At 48.6% G+C, this 16,820-nt stretch overlaps 1 protein-coding gene across 2 annotated transcripts; it reads right to left on the reverse strand.

The window, feature by feature from the left end:
• Nucleotides 1-254: 254 nt before the first annotated feature.
• Nucleotides 255-16,820, reverse strand: nfatc2a (nuclear factor of activated T cells 2a). Of its 2 annotated transcripts, none has more exons than XM_069710879.1 (10): nt 16,567-16,820; nt 15,223-16,162; nt 14,946-15,114; nt 12,937-13,139; nt 12,093-12,265; nt 10,160-10,300; nt 8,029-8,084; nt 7,466-7,598; nt 6,670-7,365; nt 255-677 (listed from the first exon to the last, which is right to left on the reverse strand). In XM_069710879.1, exons 1-10 carry the CDS (start codon nt 16,697-16,699, stop codon nt 622-624), a joined length of 2,700 nt encoding a protein of 899 aa, XP_069566980.1. In that variant the 5' UTR covers nt 16,700-16,820; the 3' UTR covers nt 255-621. The 2 variants fall into 2 exon arrangements, with proteins under 2 accessions (XP_069566980.1, XP_069566979.1); XM_069710878.1 differs by having other exon boundaries at nt 6,664-7,365.

The raw sequence follows: 16,820 nt of genomic DNA on the forward strand, positions 1-16,820 counted from the left end.
CAAAACACACACTTTGTGCAACAGGACCAACTTCATGGCCACAATGAAATATTTAAACATAATTTTTGGGCTGCATTTATTTATAAAAAAAATTTGGTGTGACATGAACCTGTTAGTGCTGCAAGGCTACGTAACCGTCATTCAGTCTCATGAGGCAAACAGGTGAGAGTTTATTTCCTGAACATTATGGCTGACGCTGTTGTGTGTGTGTGGGGGGGGGGGGAGGGGGGGGTTGGTGATTTTTTTTTTTTTTTTTTTTTTTTTTTTTTAATTTCCCCCTTTAAAAAGACACCGTTTAACGAGCTTCGACCTGAAAAAGATAAATAAGCGTAATAAGGCACGTTTGCCCGTTGAATTCGTTTTACGGCGGGAAAACAAACATCCAAAGCAAACACGACCAGCTGGGAGCTGATGTTTCGAAAGTTTATGGGGCAGAGAGGAAAACAAACAAAAAAACGAGGAAGAGAAAGTCTGATTGTAGGTGGAAGTGTGTGTGTGTGTGTGTGTGTGTGTGTGTGTGTGTGTGTGTGTGTGTGTGTGTGTGTGTGTGTGTGTGTGTGTGTTGGAGATGTGGGGAGGAGAGGGTGGGGATGTTGTCACTTCCTGTTGGGGGTCCCTCCTCTATGTCTGCCCTCTGGCCTGAACGCCCGTCAGGTCCTTTCTTATGATCTCATTCACTAGAAAGCAAACAGAGAGATGCACATCAGGACAGGAGCAACATCACAGAGGGTGGGGGGGGGGGGGATTTACATAATCACATTTCAAAATAGTCATTAAACATTAAAGTGATGAATTTAATTTATTTGTTTGTTTATTTTATTTTTTTCCCCCCCCCACGTTTTTCTCCTGGTGCGTTCTCCTAAAAAAATTATGAAAAACAAAAAAAGCAAAACAAAACATAAAGTGGGAAATCTTTAAAAAAAAAATAATAATAATATATCTATCTATATATATATAGATATATAAAACAAGGATAAACACAACAAGTTGAAATTTGATGCCATTCCAGTTGCCAGGGTTTTGATTGACAGCTCTGCAGACAAAAAAAACGCCGCATTAATGTCCAGTCACCTCTAGAGGCAGCAAGAGATTACTCGCTGTTGCTCGGCTGATCACGAGTGTGCGTCGACACAAACACACACACACACACACACACACACACACACACACACACACACACACACACACACACACACACACACACACACAGAAGAGGAAGGAGGGGTTGAAATGGAAACTTTCATACTTCTAAAAATAGGAGCACAAGGTGTGAGAGGGGGAGACGGCAAAACACGCCATCAAAAATAAAAGACTGTTTGTCCGCTAAACATGAAACCGGCTGCATGTTGAGTTCATGCACGGAGACACAAAGAAGTGAACAGGAAGCAGTTGCACTTCCTACCTGAGCGAATAAACGCCCGCTCAGGTGGTTCTGCCGGAGAGGAATGACGGGTATGTGGAACATGTCTGTCTGTCTGTCTGTCTGTCTGTCTGTCTGACTGACTGTCTGTCTGTCTGTTTGTCCGGTTATGCCACACAGTGCGGTGTTGAGCTCTGGTGTTTGTCTGGGAGCCGTCAGTCTGTCCGTCTGTGCACGCTGGCACCCGCAGACGTTATAGGCCGCTGCCACCGCCGCCGCCGCCGCCGCCACCACCACCGCCTCGGGGGAACTCATTAGGGCCGATGAGTAATAGAAGTATTTTCAAAGTAAAATACAGGGGCACATCGAGTCTTGTGATTCTGTAACCACGGCAACGGCGCCTCACATTTTGGCTATTAAACTGTCGCGTGTTAAAATGTGAATATCGTCATACAGTAGTTAAGAGTTGTCGACGTACTGATTTTTAAAAAAAAATTTTGCTTTACTTTAATGGCTTTAAAAAAAAAAAAAAAAAAAAAAAAAGTGCTTCTGTCACCGCTGCAAGGATCAGTTCAATGATTGTTTTTTTTTTTAACATAAAACTATTATTTTTTTTTTATCATCGATTCACCTTTTTTTAAATGAAAAAAAAAAAAAAAAAAGTAAAATTCTCTGATTCAGTCTTCTTACAATGTGAATATTTGTCTGTCTCTTTTTAGCACATTATAATAAATGTTATATATTTTAAGTTGTGGACTTTTTAAGGTGCGCCTTCGTCTTTGGAAAACACTTGTCAAGAATTTTTTTTCATTTTTTTTTCACCATTTTCTGTCATTTTAAACACCAAATCGATTAATCAAGAAAATAACACATTGTCGCGGCCCCAATCGACAGCTTAATATTTTATGAAATATGGTGACATCCCCTAAACTAACTATGAAGCTGCAGCCATCAGCTGATTATTTTAGTTTAGCAGCATCAGACACCCATACGGGAGATAACAGGCTGCAAAAGGGAAGCGCTGACCTCGGCAATAAATTAGCAAAAACAAAAAAGTATTTTTTTTGTTGTTTTTGCAAGGTGATGATGGCACATTTTGAATCAAGAGCTGTAAATATAATATGAGCAATATAGAAGATATCATTCTGAATTGAAGTGCATGAAACAACAGCAATTAAGTGTTTTGAATCGAATTAATCTCCTCAACGAGCTGCTCTTTGCCTCCGTGTGATCGATTTGCAGATGTGAGCAAATTTTGTTTTAATAGCCGCCGCCGCAGCATCGTGAGAGCTTCCCTAAATAAAAAAAAATAAAAAATAAAAACCTGCAGTAAAAAGTGGGCGCTCTGCTGTCGTCACGACAACGCCGTCCCTGTTTATTCAAGTCTGTAGTGGAATTCCCTCTTGACACCTAATGCCTTAAAAAGACAACTTTCATCTCCCCCACAGGATTTATAAAAAAAAAAAAAAAAAAAAAATATGTCCCGAGTATAAAACCGGCCTTCAGGCGAAGCAGCGGCCGCAAGGAGGCCGACGTACAAACGCGCCGCTGTTCTGGAGTCCCGATGAAGGGTTGGCACGGAGACGGACGTCCGAAGGGAGAAACACTCGGTCTAGTCTGTTCGCGTAGGCGAGCGTCTGGCACACGGCTTCTCTGCTCTGTTTACCGAGCCAAGAAAACACCCCCCCCCCCCCCACCTCCTCCCTCCCCCCCCCTGTACGGTAGCCGACTCGGTCGGCGCTTCGTACGCCGCGACGTGTTCACGCGCAGACGTGAAAGTTCGCGGGCTCGGATCGATTCCACCGAGGCCCCTGTGGGAATGCGTGTAGTGACGCCGTCGAAAACCAGCGGAGAGGAAGCAGAGCGAGACGGCTCACCGCTAATCTCACCACAGATCTGGTCTGTCAGTGCTTAAAGGGCACGTTTGCATTTTTTAATTGTTTTTTTTTTTTATCATGTTTGTTTTGAAACTATGTTAAGGCACCCAGAGTTCCTCGTTCTTTCTCTACGTCTCACAAAGAAATCCATTTAAATCCGTTTTCTGCGCAAACTGTGTTTTGCTTTCACGATTTAACGCAACAGTCGCACAAAAGAAGCTTATTCAGCTGGTTTGGGTGGAGCTCAGCTATGTGAAGAAATGTTACTAAACAGGAGTTGCTCCCAAGACACTTTCATTTTGTCAAAGGAGCTCTGAGGGAAAAAAAACAAAATAAATAAAAAGCTCTGCTCTGATTGGTCCGAAGGCCGAACCCTGACCAGAGGCAGCTTCTTTTTTTATTTTTTTTGGTGAAATCGAATTAGCGTCAAATGAACTTGAGGATACATTTCACCGTTTCGGTTTTAGGAATGACAAGAAAGAAAAAAAAAAAAAAAACCACATTTTTATCCTCTTGATTTTTCTTCAAGTGCCATTTGGAAGAGATATATCTTCACCGCGCGTGCGCGCGTTTTACTCGTCTGAACCGACTTGCGTATTTGACGAAAGCCTTTTCCGAATGAGGATGGAAGTGAGCTGAGACTAATGCGTCCGACCGGCCTGGTTGCTGTGTGCTTTATCTTTCCTGCCCTGATCTCTACCTGCTGGAACAATTTCACCTGCTCCGCTGCCTCCGGGCTTTATTCCACACCCACCGAAGCTGTCGCTCGCTCAGCCGTTGGCAGGCTCGGCCAGTTGCTCTTTCTTTTTTTTTTGGGGGGGGGGGGGGGGGGGTGAGGGGGGGGGGGATTAGCCAAGTATGTGGCACGCGGTGCGCTCCAGCAGATATTCTTAACCTTGGTCGTCTTTGGGCATCAATAGGAGGCGTGGGAACTCGTGCGAGGGCTGAAGCTACAAACAACACCCACCTCCACCCACCCCCCCACCACCCACCCCCAACCCCCACCGGCCCATGAAAATACCTGATTGTCATCAAGCATTTGTCACCAAAGTTCACAGTTCGGGCTCAGTCGAAGATGTGACAGTTATCGACCGCAACCCGCTGTAACGATACCAGGATGTGGCATCACCCCCTTTTTTTTTTTTTTTTTTCTCTTCAAAGATGACTCCAAGTGTGTTTCATACTTGTAGGTGAGCCAGCTTATAATGACTGTTCTGCGGTCGACAATCGAACCTTAACACTGAGTGGGATTTTTTTTTTTCAACCTCATTTAAACTTCTTACTTCGAAAAGATGTTTTTGAATATCGGGAAGTCCCATTTTCTTTTCTCATTAAAGCAGCGAATGACGAGGAGAGTGGGTGGAAGACTGGCCTGCAACTTGTAATGCATTACGCGTTAGGTTTTTAAACTCGTACTGCTTTTATTATATCGTCATGAAACGATCAAATTTCCTGCAGTTCAGAGGGATAAAAGACGGCTATTTCATCCCAACAGTGACGAGTCGAGTTTGGATTTTGGCCGTCGCCATCTTGGTGGTTTGGAGCCAGTAGTGACCATATTTGGAGCCAGTAGTGACCATATTTGGAGCCAGTAGTGACCATATTTGGAGCCAATAGTGACCATATTTGGAGCCAGCGACGGAGCTGATTCGATCTCATCGGAAACCCGACGATACTACGTCCCGCCCACCGATGGCTGTGACCTGCCTGCACCACGGGCCTGTCAATCAAACAGACACGCCCTCAAAATTCTTTTATTTTTTAATCTTATTTTCTAATTAAGGAGGTGATTATTTTCAGATGGACCTCTGGAAAAGTAATAAGAAGGAGCGACTTTAGAGAACAACACTGAGATAACTGGTGGAGAAACTTCATTGACTGAGAAATTTATGAGAGAAGTTGAATGGGAGTCTATGGAGCCGCAGGCTTTTTGAAGTCAACCCCCAGTGGCGCTCGGTGGTATTGCAGCTTAAGACGCCTCCGCATCGGCCTCATTTCTCAGAGCTGAAAGCTACGAACACTTTTATATCCCGTCTGTGTTTCATCTCAGTAACCGTTTATTCTATATGTATTTTTTTTGCGATATTTTCAGGGGTGAAGTGAGATTTGAATAAGAAAAACAACATCCTGATGCAGAGGCACCTTGGGAAAATGACGGGCCGTCATCATCCCTTTCACTATGGGAGGATCAAAGTAGGGGTGGGGAGGGGGGGGGTCTCCAGTTCAACTGTTTCTCTAAGTCCTTGTTAATTCACCAGCTCACAGCCCTGTTGCTGTTTACTGTGGAGGGAAACCCTGCAAGCTCCATCCAAAAAACACAAATTCCATTGCCTTTTTTTTTTTTTTCCCTTCTTCATTTCATTTTTTTCCACACATGCACAGAGCTCCTTCCCTTTTCCTGCAAAACTAACCTCCACCCTTCTGCTATCTTTACAGGGATCAGGCTGGATTTCTGAAAGGGACCAGCAGCTGCAAATAGGAATTTCTAGTGCCAGATTTGCAGGGTCCTGTGGTCGAAAAAAAAAAAAAAATAAAGCATAAACCCCTCTGATGGGCTCCCCCACAGAGGGGGCGGGAGAAGGGGTGGGGGGGCTACAAGGTCAAGGATAAGTCCCGGCCAACTATAACAAACAAAAAAGAGGCTTTCCCCGGTTCTCCCGGGCAGCACGTTCCACTGTTTGACAATGGTTGCCATGGAAGTTGTTTTTCACTTCATAACAGTGTCAACATGTCCGGGCGCTCGTCGGCGTGACATTTTTTTTTTTTTTTTCTCCCCTCGATGCAACAGAGAGAGAGAAAAAGAAAAAAAAGCTCCATTTCCTGACGTGTTGCCGGTGCCAGACGAACCCGTTGCGACCGGCGTTGACGAGCGCTCGGCCGCCTTCAAACCCCTCACCCGACCGACAACAGGAGAAACAAAACAAAACTGAAGAGGCAAGAAAAATACCCGCACCAGTTTGAGAGGCCGGTCGTTTTTATTCTGAAGCACAATACAGTTTGGGGAACCTTTAAACTCCTCCCGCCTGCCGCTGGATGTGGCCCTACATTAATTCTGTCAGAGGGTAATGGGGTTGACAAGCGCAAGTATAAACACATGACTCACGATCCCTGTTATTTCCACCTTCGACGGAGCGGAGCTACACCTCCCGGCGAGGATTGTTTGAACAGGGGGAGCTCGCCGTGCCGGCGTTTTTTGTTCGCGGGGACGACGCGCAGATACGTGGAAAAAAAATAAATAAAGGGAGACGGCGCGGATACTGTAAATATCCTCCGATTGTTCGTAGGAAGAAGTCGTATCTTTCGTCCGGCCGTCTTATCGTCCACATATCCATCACTTTTGATTTGCCCCCCCCTCCACCTCCACCACCCCGCCGTCCCAACATCATTGCACGAAAAGAGACGCGGAGTATGAAGGCATGAACTTACACTCACCATCATCTAGGTAGGCCTGGTCCAAGTTCTCCTCCTTGACCGTCACCCGCCTCTGTCCGTCTCCGGGAGCCTCCGCCGGCCCCGGCGGGGTTCGGGCTTTCTGCGGCGCCTTCTGCGCGAAGGGCGGCGGCTGCTGCTGCTGCTGAATCACAGTGGGGTAGTGCTGCTGCGCCGCCGCCGCCGCTTCCGCCGCCTGAGGCGGGGTGGGCGAGTGGGCGGCCTGCGGGGAGTAGCCGCCGCAGTAGACGATCTGCTGGTTGTCGGGCGGGGGAGCCGGGACGGGTTGGGGGTCGTCCGCCCGGAGCAGTTGGTGGTTGGTGGGAGAGAACTGGATGATGGACGGGTGTTGGCCTACAGACTGAGCCGGGGAGCCGGTGTGGACCAGGACGGACCGGTGGGGGTCGGGCATCATCCCTCCGGTCTGCCAAACGCCGCCGCCACCGCCGCTCAGGCTCTTGCCCCCGCGCGAGTACACGATGGCCGGGCTCTGCTGCTGGAAACGAGTGTCCTGGCCGGGGAGGCTGGAGCTCAGGCGCTGGCAGGAGGCCAAGCCGGGGAGCAGGCCGTTGTCTGGGTGGAGGACGCCGCGGGGGCTGTGATAGTAGGAGTGAGGGGACAAGCCCAGGATCTGGGGCACGGCGAAGCCCATGTGGTCGGCTTCGTACTCGTCCGCGGGCTCGGTCTTAATGGACGGGGCTGCGAGGAAAGAAAAAGTCAGAGATGAGTCCATCGTTCTCGTCCTTCATCTCATCGTCTTTACGAGGTGGCGCGATACGAGGCCGAGCAGCGCTCTTACATGCCAGCGGCGTGAAGGTGAAATGCTGAGGCTGGCTGCGCTTCCTCTTGCCGTTGATGACGTAGAAGTTGACTTTGACCGGTTGGCAGATGGACGCGTCCCGGTAGGACGGCACCTCCATGAACAGCATACTCTGCGAGACGGTCGAGATGAAGAGATCGGGTTAGCGTCAACGTTTCGGCTCGCCGAGGCGGGAAAAGTTTTGCGCCTTTTAGGTTTAGGCTTTAAAAAGCACATGGTTGGTCCAGGAAGGGGTCATGTGACACGGTCGCAGTTCGGTTAGGGGCGGGTACAGTTTTTTTTTTTTAAATAAATCACGGTTTGGGTTAAAAGAAGTCATCTTGACGAAGGCTAGCGTGCATTTCGTAAGTCAAATACGTTACGCAAATAAATCCACGTTGACTTTTTCGCCCTCTTCCAAACTCTGGTCTCACAGGGGAAAGTGACCTTTGACCTCTGACCCCTTTATCACTCTTTGTAAAAGGCTTCTCATACATGCGTGTACTGTTCACGCCGAGGCGAAGCGTGACACGGACACGTTAAATCTGACGTGCAACACGTACCGGCTGGCTCTTGTCTTTGTCCACCGTTGCTTCCATCTCCCAGATTTGCTGCCCATCTGGAAAGAGGTTACAAAAAAACAAAACAACAACAACAACAAAAAAAGAGAAAGTTAAAAGACTTCATCTCAAATCGAACAACGTGGTGAATTAACTCCGCAAAATGAGCGGAGGCTCATTGTTTCAAGATGTACGAGACCCTGGCGGTTTTCTTTCTTTCTTTTTCTTTTACTGTTTAATTCACTGATTCAGATGCAGTTGCATGAAGTAACCAGATAAACTCTTCAAACCACTTCCTCTCACACCGCCAAGTGCACTAAAAATAGAGACGATCCATAGGCTTACCCCCCCACACACACACACACACACACACACACACACACACACACACACACACACACACACACACACACACACACACACACTATTCAGGAAGACGTGCGGCTGACGAGATGAGAGCTGCAGGTGTTTGTTTGTTTTTTTTCTTCAGCGCTCCACGTTCCACTTTTTGTTTTTTTACGTAACATCGGGTTACATTCGAGCCATTAAGAGTGCAAAAGTTGAAAACAAACTGGATCTGACCCCCCTCCCCTCCCCCCATCTCCTCCCCCTCACTATCCATCCACCCACCCAACACATGATAGGACATGTGCTGCTCTGTTTGGATGTCAGTGTAAGTGGGAAACCCTCTGTCAAAGTTGCAAATTAAAAACACATGGCTGAAATGAGTCAGCAGGAGGAAAAGGGGGGGATTCCACTCGCGTGGCCAAATCTGTTGGGTTGTTGTTTTTTTTTTCTAAACTTGACTTTTATGATCGGCTCTCTCCGCTTCTTCCTGCAAAAAACAAAAAACAAAAAAAAAACTGACGACTGCTGCTTTCTTGGCGCTCGCGCTTTGTTTGCGTTTTCTTGCAACTCTACACCGAAGGATACCCGCCGACTTCTTCTTCCCCCGCTGGAGATAATTGGGAGTGGAGGTGGAAAAGGTGGATGGAGGAGCTTGGCGCTCGGCCCCCCTTTGGGAAGCTTTCCTTATCCCCCCACACACACACACACACACACACACACACCCGCCTCCTCCACCCGCCTCCCCCCCCCTTCGTGCAGCTCGTCCCCGGTCCGGGGAGCGGGCGGCCAGAGGCGAAGCTGCCTCTCATTCGGAGGGATTTCACGGTCGCACGCCGGTCCAGAACTTTGTGTCATCCAGAAAAACGCTCCAAAACACACGGCAAGCCCTCGCTGGAAGATTTATTTTTTCCGTCTCATGTCCATTACTGCTCTGTGTTTGTGTCGTAACACGACAGCAGGGAACCCCGCAAAAAAAATAAAAAAAATAAATAAAAGCCAGGGCGTGAAGGTCCAAGTTATTTCAGCCTTCAGTTCTTGGCTTTTGCTTTTTTGGAGTCGGTGACTCACAATATCAGACGAACGCAAGTATGTTGACAACTTATGGACAGCAGCGTTACTTCTGCAGCTTTTTGTTATCAATTCAATGCAGAAATGCAGCCAAATAATCACCGAGAGAGGTTTTCATTAGTTGTGTAGTTGCAGGAGTAAAAAAATGTTTTTGAAATATTTTACTGAACCGTCCGTTACCGTCCGAGCCTTCCCTTCTTTAGGAAAGTGGCCTTGTGGGTAACTTTAAATTAAGTAAATTAACATCGTCAACTATTTGCTTGATCTGACGAAGACTAACGGACGAGGAGGATCTTTTAAATCCGCGGTGACGCGTGAGAGTAAGGTGAATGACCTTTGACCTCAAACAAGAAACATAAGGACATCCAACCGCGGTTAGCATCACTTCATTTTGGAGTCTAAATAGTAGATTAGAAGATGAGAAAAAGGTGGAATCGCTTCAATTACTCACTAAATAACAGACTACAATGAAAGGAAAACGTTTGAGTGATAAGTCATGATGGAAGTCAGAGAGGAAGAAGAAAAAAGGGCAGAAGGAAGTCGTTATCTTTCGGATCATGCAAATATGTCACGCGGCAGCGTCGATGCAAAAAAAAAAAAAAAAAAAAAAAAAGAAGAAAAAAAAGAAATGCAACAGTTAAGGGCCTCGACGGTGAGACATCAGTTTTCACGAGCGTTGCCGTATCGTCAAGAGATCCACGTCGGTTCGGTCACTCACCCGGGGTTTTCTCCAGGAAGATGACTTTGGAGTCGGAGCTGAAGTTCTGCCCGGTCAGGATCATCTGCTGGCCGCCCAGGACGGAGCAGCCGTCCATGTCCTGCTTCTCCACCATGGGAAGCTCGTGGGCCGAACGCTGGGCTGCAGGGACGCACAGATTTCAGATATAATTTGGACATTTCATAGATGAAATTAATAAGCAATTTATCAAAAACTCTTTTTTTTTCTCTCTCTCTCTCTCTCTCTCTCTCTCTCTTTTGTTTTCACGTCAGTGAGAAAACATTTCATGAAAAGCTCTCCCGTTGATTTCTCACAAGCGCTCACCCACTCATCAACCGAGAAGGTGACGGCGCTTTACAATAAACGATCACAGGCATCGCTTTCGCTTTTCAAAAGGCGGTAATTGTATTAGTCAGATCAGAACTTACTGAGGGAGGCTGGCTATGACTACAGGAAGTGGACAAAATAACAGGAACGCCTGGCAGCCTGATGCTGCACGATAAAACCGTAAATACAACCGACTATAGAAATCTACAACTATAAAATCCGAAAGTGTCGCTCCGCATTTGGACATTTAAAAGGCTCCTCATCTTGAAGCTCGTTATCATTAGTTCAGCTGAAACTCCACACTATACAACCTCACTGGATCCAAGGCCTGTCAGTCAAACAGACACGCCCCTTCACACAGCTCTCCTTGACGCTATCATTTCTTAATTGAACGCTTTTTCAATAGGATGTTGTTTTTTGCCAGCCTCTTGTGGCCTTCGGTGGTATTGCACCTTAACATCGACTTCACTTTTTTTTTTGACCCGAAGGTTACGTCGATTTTTGTTTTTTTTATACGCAGTCTAAAGTCGAGGATTGAGGGTGATTTTTTTTTTTTTTTTTTTAACTACTGGAAACGGTCTTTAACCAATCAGAATTGACCACAACACATCGTCAAATTCCTCTGATATTTGCTGGCGTCGCCGCAACTGTTCGTATCTTTTCATCTCCGCCATTGCTGGAACTTCAATTTAGACTCGACTTCAACTTTCGTCGCCCTCACCGGTCTCCGATTGGTCGCGGCCTTCAGGACCGCCCGGCAAAACCTTTAATGCCGACGTAGTTTCCAGACTCCAATCGTAGCAAACAAGTCGTGGGGCGGAGCCGGGCTAACAGCTGTTCGTCCATCCGACTACACCGCAGATGGATAAAAACATAAACAAAAAAAACAACAAAAGACAACGACAGCAGCTCCTCGTCCAAGCGAGCCGGACAGACGTCACTTCACGCTCCATCGGTTTTTCATCAACGACGATATTTTCTGAAGCTCGTCGGTGCGTCAGCGACCGTCGTTAAAGCAGCCGGGAAACAACGACTATAAAACGATATAATATTCTGCGTCCTGACTTTTTTTTATTATTATTTTGTTTTACAATGAGCATATTGCAGGCGAAACCCGCGTAACACTCGAACCGAGGCGTTGATCAAAGCGCCGGATAAAAGGCCTCTCTTGTTTGAGTTTTGATTCCACCAGGTGTTTTAATAACGCTGTGTACACACACACACACACACACACACACACACACACACACACACACACACGCACACACAAGCAGGTACACACTGCCGGCAGCGGCCACCTACTGGATGGAAGCCCCGGCCGCATAAAGAGCTCTTTGTGCGGCGGCCATCTGGACTATCAGCCCGGCTCCAAACTCATTTGAATGTGAGTTAATTTACTTTTTTATTTTAAAAAGGTTTTGTTTACTTTGTATAAAGTTTTGTTAACTGTTGAAAAGCCAGTTTCGACCTCAACGGGAAGCATAAAGCCTCTCACTGGACTCGAAAACCTAATTTTTTTTTTCTTAAGAGGAGTTAAAATAGCATATCGTGAAAGTGTTTGTTTTTTGTTGTTGTTGTTGTTGTTTTTAAACGTGCGGCCGCTTACAGCACTCGATGGGATGCGAGGCCACTTGGAGAGAGACGTGCTGTCCTCCGGGCTGCGGTATGTGGACGCGAAACACCAGGCGGACTCGGGTGTTTTTGCGACCGACGTCCGTCTCGCCCTTCCTCAGCTCGATGTCGGCGTTTCGGAGCTTCAGGATCCCGGCGCAGTCGATTCTACGAGAAAAAAAACAGTCAAACAAAAACAACAACATATAAGTAAAACTGCCTGATTTTATATTCATCCAGTCCCTCCACGCTTGATGGTTGCGATCTTTAAAACGCTTCATTTTTGCGGCGGATTTTCTTTCATTTCTTTTTAGTTTTAAGTGAGTTTTTTGGGGGAAATTGCTAGAAAAGAATTTTTTTTTTTTTTTGTAAGCGCTACTTGATAAAAAAACATTTGAATCACTTCCTCTGATGATAATCGTGCTGCACATAAAAATAAATTAAAAAAAAACTAGATAAAAACTGGGGATAAATAAAATGTAATACAGGAACAACGACAACATCGGCTGTCAAAATAAGAGCTTTAGATGATGTTTAATTAACATTAATTCAACACATAGGCCTTCTGTATGCACAGAAACAAAGAGCAGTCTCTTATAACTTGACATGTGTGTAAATTATTTCCGCATTCAGTGTTACGTAATCACTTCCATTGATAATAAATAAATGAGAACATTTTATTGTGAAGGCCCAAATTTTCAGGGTTTCCTGCTTGTCCGTTTTTTGTCGGAGTTTGCTCGAACTTGGCGTTAATTATCGCGATTGCAATTTCCTGGAGGGACCGCTGAGTGCGTTTCGATGTTTTTATTTGGGAACTCGATTCGGCGTCTTTCTCTCACATCGCTTTCATGTTGTTCTTCGGCTCCAGCGGCATCTCGAGGACTTTGGTGCCGTTGACGATCTTCTCGTAGCTGGTGGTCGTGACCGTCTTGCCGGTGATGCGGTGGACCTGGTAGAAGGCGTGAGGCTTCAGGATGCGCTCGTCCGCCGTGCCGATGAAAATCTGCAGGCCGAGCGGCTCCTTCCCTCTGTAGCCGTGCAGCTGCAGAGGAAAATAAACAAATAAATAAATACAAAAAAATACAATAACATGAAACGGGAGCTTATTTTGAAACGTAAAGCTTCCGCGGTAAGTCGAAGAAACGGAGACGCTCGAGTCACGTTAAACCCGTGTTGTGCTCCTCCGCTGCTTCTCGTTCCAGCTCTGTATTTTCCAGATGTTGCCCCCCCCCCTCCTCCCCCCGTCCCGGAGATGGGTAATCAGTGTCAGACCCACGTGCAAAAGCAGGACTTTTTTTTTTCCCCTCCGTTTGACCTCGAGCAGGAGCCAGCGGAGAGCTCACATCCCTTCAGCCTCGCAACCGGCAACCGTTTCTAACCGGACGAAGGATTTAGCAGAAACGAAACCGCCCGCGTACATCCAGCCCGACGTTACGCATGGTTTGTTTTTATGTTCTGCTGCAGAAGTGTAAAGTGGTAGAGACAGAGGTGCTACTTTAAACCTGAGAGGTGCCTACTGAGGAAACCTGCAAAAAAAAAAAAAAAGAAGAAAAAACCCCACAAAAGCATCAACTCTGCATATAAATGCTGCATAACCTTTTATCACAGAACGCCGGCGTGAATGACGAAAAGAAAAACAAAAAACAAACGCGGGGGAACTTTCCGAGCTGCGGAAAACGGCAAAAAGCGCGTTTCGTAGCCGAAATACGGGGTTGTACTTCGAGTTGTTTCGGCTGCACGGTTTCCTCTCAGCCCCGGTCACAAAAAAGAAAAAGAAAAACCCCCAACAACTGGTTTGTGGAAACCGGTTAAAAAACAACAACAACAAAACAAAAAAACGACCGTCCGACTTCACGGCAGCTGTCGGCCCGTGAGCGGAAACTATGGCAACGTGGAGGAGCAGCCGCTCGCCGTCCGCAACCAGGTAGGACGACGCGAGGCGGAGGAAGCCGACCGCAAAAACACTCGACGGGGGCACCGTGCGAGCGGCCGGCCCCGGTCGCCATGGCAGCGGCCGGAGCGGTGAGTCATGACGGGAGAGCAGCGTTAGGAAAAGTAGAGTGGAGGGTGTGAAGCTCGGGGAGAGAGGGAGGGAGAGGGAGGGAGAGGGGGAGAGAAAAAAAAAAAAAAGCTCAAGAGGGTGAAGGGAAGAGACGAGGTGAAGGAGTGCAGCCGTGGCGAGCCAGGCCCGACCGTCTGATTGGCCGGTCAGGACCGACCGTCTGATTGGCCGGCCCGACCTCGGGGGTTCAGGCCTTTCGGGGATAGGCATAAAAATGGAAAAGAAGCAGGGCGAGCTTTTATTTCCACAAAGTCTCCACTATCGGCGGCCCAAAAAAAACAAGCATTTAAATGGTTGCCGGGGTAACGCCAAGACCAGGAAGTTGCGCCTTTTTAAAAAAGGACGGCAGCCTTGCAAAGTGAGTCAAAAGCTCATTTTCGAAACCCACGTCCCGACTGAAATATTAGCAAAACTCTGCCTCCTGACCTGTATTTATCTTCACAGTTGAGCTCAGTTCATCGCTGAGTCAGCGGTCTGGTACGAGAGCCGCAGAGTCAACAAGCCCGGCGCGTAAAGAGGAAGTGACACCAAACGTGGGTCCGTGTTTGTGGTTACACGAAAAAGAAAAAAAAGAAAAAAACTTGACCCGGGTTCAGTTGTGAGGTTTGTCCCGAGACTCGCAGGGCGGTTTCAGTCTGTCACGTGTCCGCGGTCGTCTGTCGTGGTTTTGTTTTAGAAAGTGAGAAACGGGAACGGTGCCCTCTCGCCGCCGCCGCCGTCGGGGGCCGATTCGTGACATGATTCGATTATTTTTTGTTGCTTTTTGCTTTTTGCTTTCGGTCGTACCTGCACGACGGGATGTCCCCCCGTGGGGGCTTTGACGGCCCCCCTGCTGCCCTCGGTCTCGTAGTGCGCTCGGTGGTGCGGTTTGGGCTGCACCTCGATGTGGAGCTCGTACTGGTCGGTGCGCCTCGGGATCGGCCACTCCAGCGGGGGGAGGGACGCCACGGGGATGCTGCGAGGACAGAAAGTTACACGGGGTCAGACGTTGTTTTTTTTGTTTTAAACGATCGAAGACGCTCGCCGAAAGGTCCGAAGTTCGTGGACGAGGCTCTCGGCTCACCTGCGGATGCTGGAAACCAGCGGTTTGGGCCAGATCGGAGGGATGACGAAGAACGGCTCCGCGGCGGGTTTGGTTTTTACGTCCTGGTCGCAGGACACCAGGTAGTTCCCGTCCCCGTGGTTCTCCGGGTACAGGGTGTAAATCTGGTTGGACGTCTTGACTATTTTGGTGGGCACCATGCCCGGCTGACCGGCGCCGAACCCGTTCACGCCGTCGGCGAGGCCGCTGTGCGCGTAGTGGACGCCGACGGCGACGCCGTGGTCCTCGTGGACGCTGAGGGGCGACGGGCTGCGGGAGCGGTGGCCGGGCATCAGCCCCGGGTTCCGGTACATGTCGTAGGTGCGTTTCCCCTGCGGGGAGGCGGAGCGGGAGCCGGGGCGGGGCGAGGGCGAGCGGGGCCCGAGGCAGCCGTCCTCGGCTAGGCCCGTGCGGGGCGAGGTGCCCGGCGAGGTGCGCGGGGAGCCAGTGTGGATGCTCTGCAGCCGCGGGCAGAGGTCGCCGTGGTTCTGGACGCTGCTGGGGGACACGCAGGGGGACGCCCAGGGGGAGTAGCTCTCCGAGTGCCAGCTGGTGGAGGAGTTGCTGCTGGCCGGGCTCAGGCACTGCGGCTCGCGGTAGGCCAGGCTGTCGTGGCCCGGCACGGTGAGGGTGGGTCGGGGGCTAATGTTCAGGTGCTGGTTCTGCAGGGAGTCCCGGCCGTGGCTGTAGTGCTCACGGGACGGGGTGATCTCGATGCGGGGGCTCAGGGCGAGGCCCGCGGGCCGGCCGCCGTCCAGGTAGATCCGGGCCTCCTGGTGGTCGTACCCCGACAGAAGCTCGGCGTTGTGCTCGGCGTAGGACGGGCTGCAGGACTTGATGGCGTACGGGGACGCCTCCTGCAGAGGGAACGCCTGCTCCGACTCCGGACCGAGGACTTTGTGAGACGCGAGGTTGGGGTCATCTGCCGGGAGGGAAAGATCCAACACTTTAATCACTATCGACCAACGTAAATACCGTTCAGACATTTTACATCACGGCAAACAAACGTGTCCTTCAAAACTCCAACCGAGCACAAAACTGAAGGCGTCTCCAATCAAGTCCCTCCTCAACAAAGATCTCAACCTTTTCAATTCACTTTTATCCGAATATTCATCAGCAGCGTCACAAAACCTCATCAAGAAACCTGTCAAACTGACTTCCTGTTTTCTTTTTTTTTTGTATTATTATTCACAAGACTAAACTTTACAGGCCACGTGTTAATTATGAGTCAACAAACAAACAAACAAAGACAGAGAGAGTCGCTGGAGTCCATCAGGGCGCCGGAAAAAAAAAAAAAAAGAAAAGAACCCATCCTCGGACACAAACCTTGATCTCCCCCAGAGAAGTCGCTGCTCGGCGGCTCATATTCAAACAAGTACTCAAACTCCAAATCGTCCTCGGGGCAGCCGATACGACTGAGCTCTTCCTCCAAGTCGTTTTCGTCGTAAAAGGAGCTCATCTGTCTTAAAAAAAAAATATATGTTTTTTTTTTTTTTTTCTCCAGAGGACAAACGAGACAGGAGACGTGGCCGCGGAGTGGATTTGAAGGAGATCAACGCATCGGTGAGCGGGTTTCCTGG

This window comes from Brachyistius frenatus, unplaced genomic scaffold, assembly GCF_029030835.1.
Source record: "Brachyistius frenatus isolate BFR_SWC_R1_liver_20210118 unplaced genomic scaffold, ASM2903083v1 Contig_95, whole genome shotgun sequence".
Classification (NCBI taxonomy): Eukaryota; Metazoa; Chordata; class Actinopteri; family Embiotocidae; genus Brachyistius; species Brachyistius frenatus.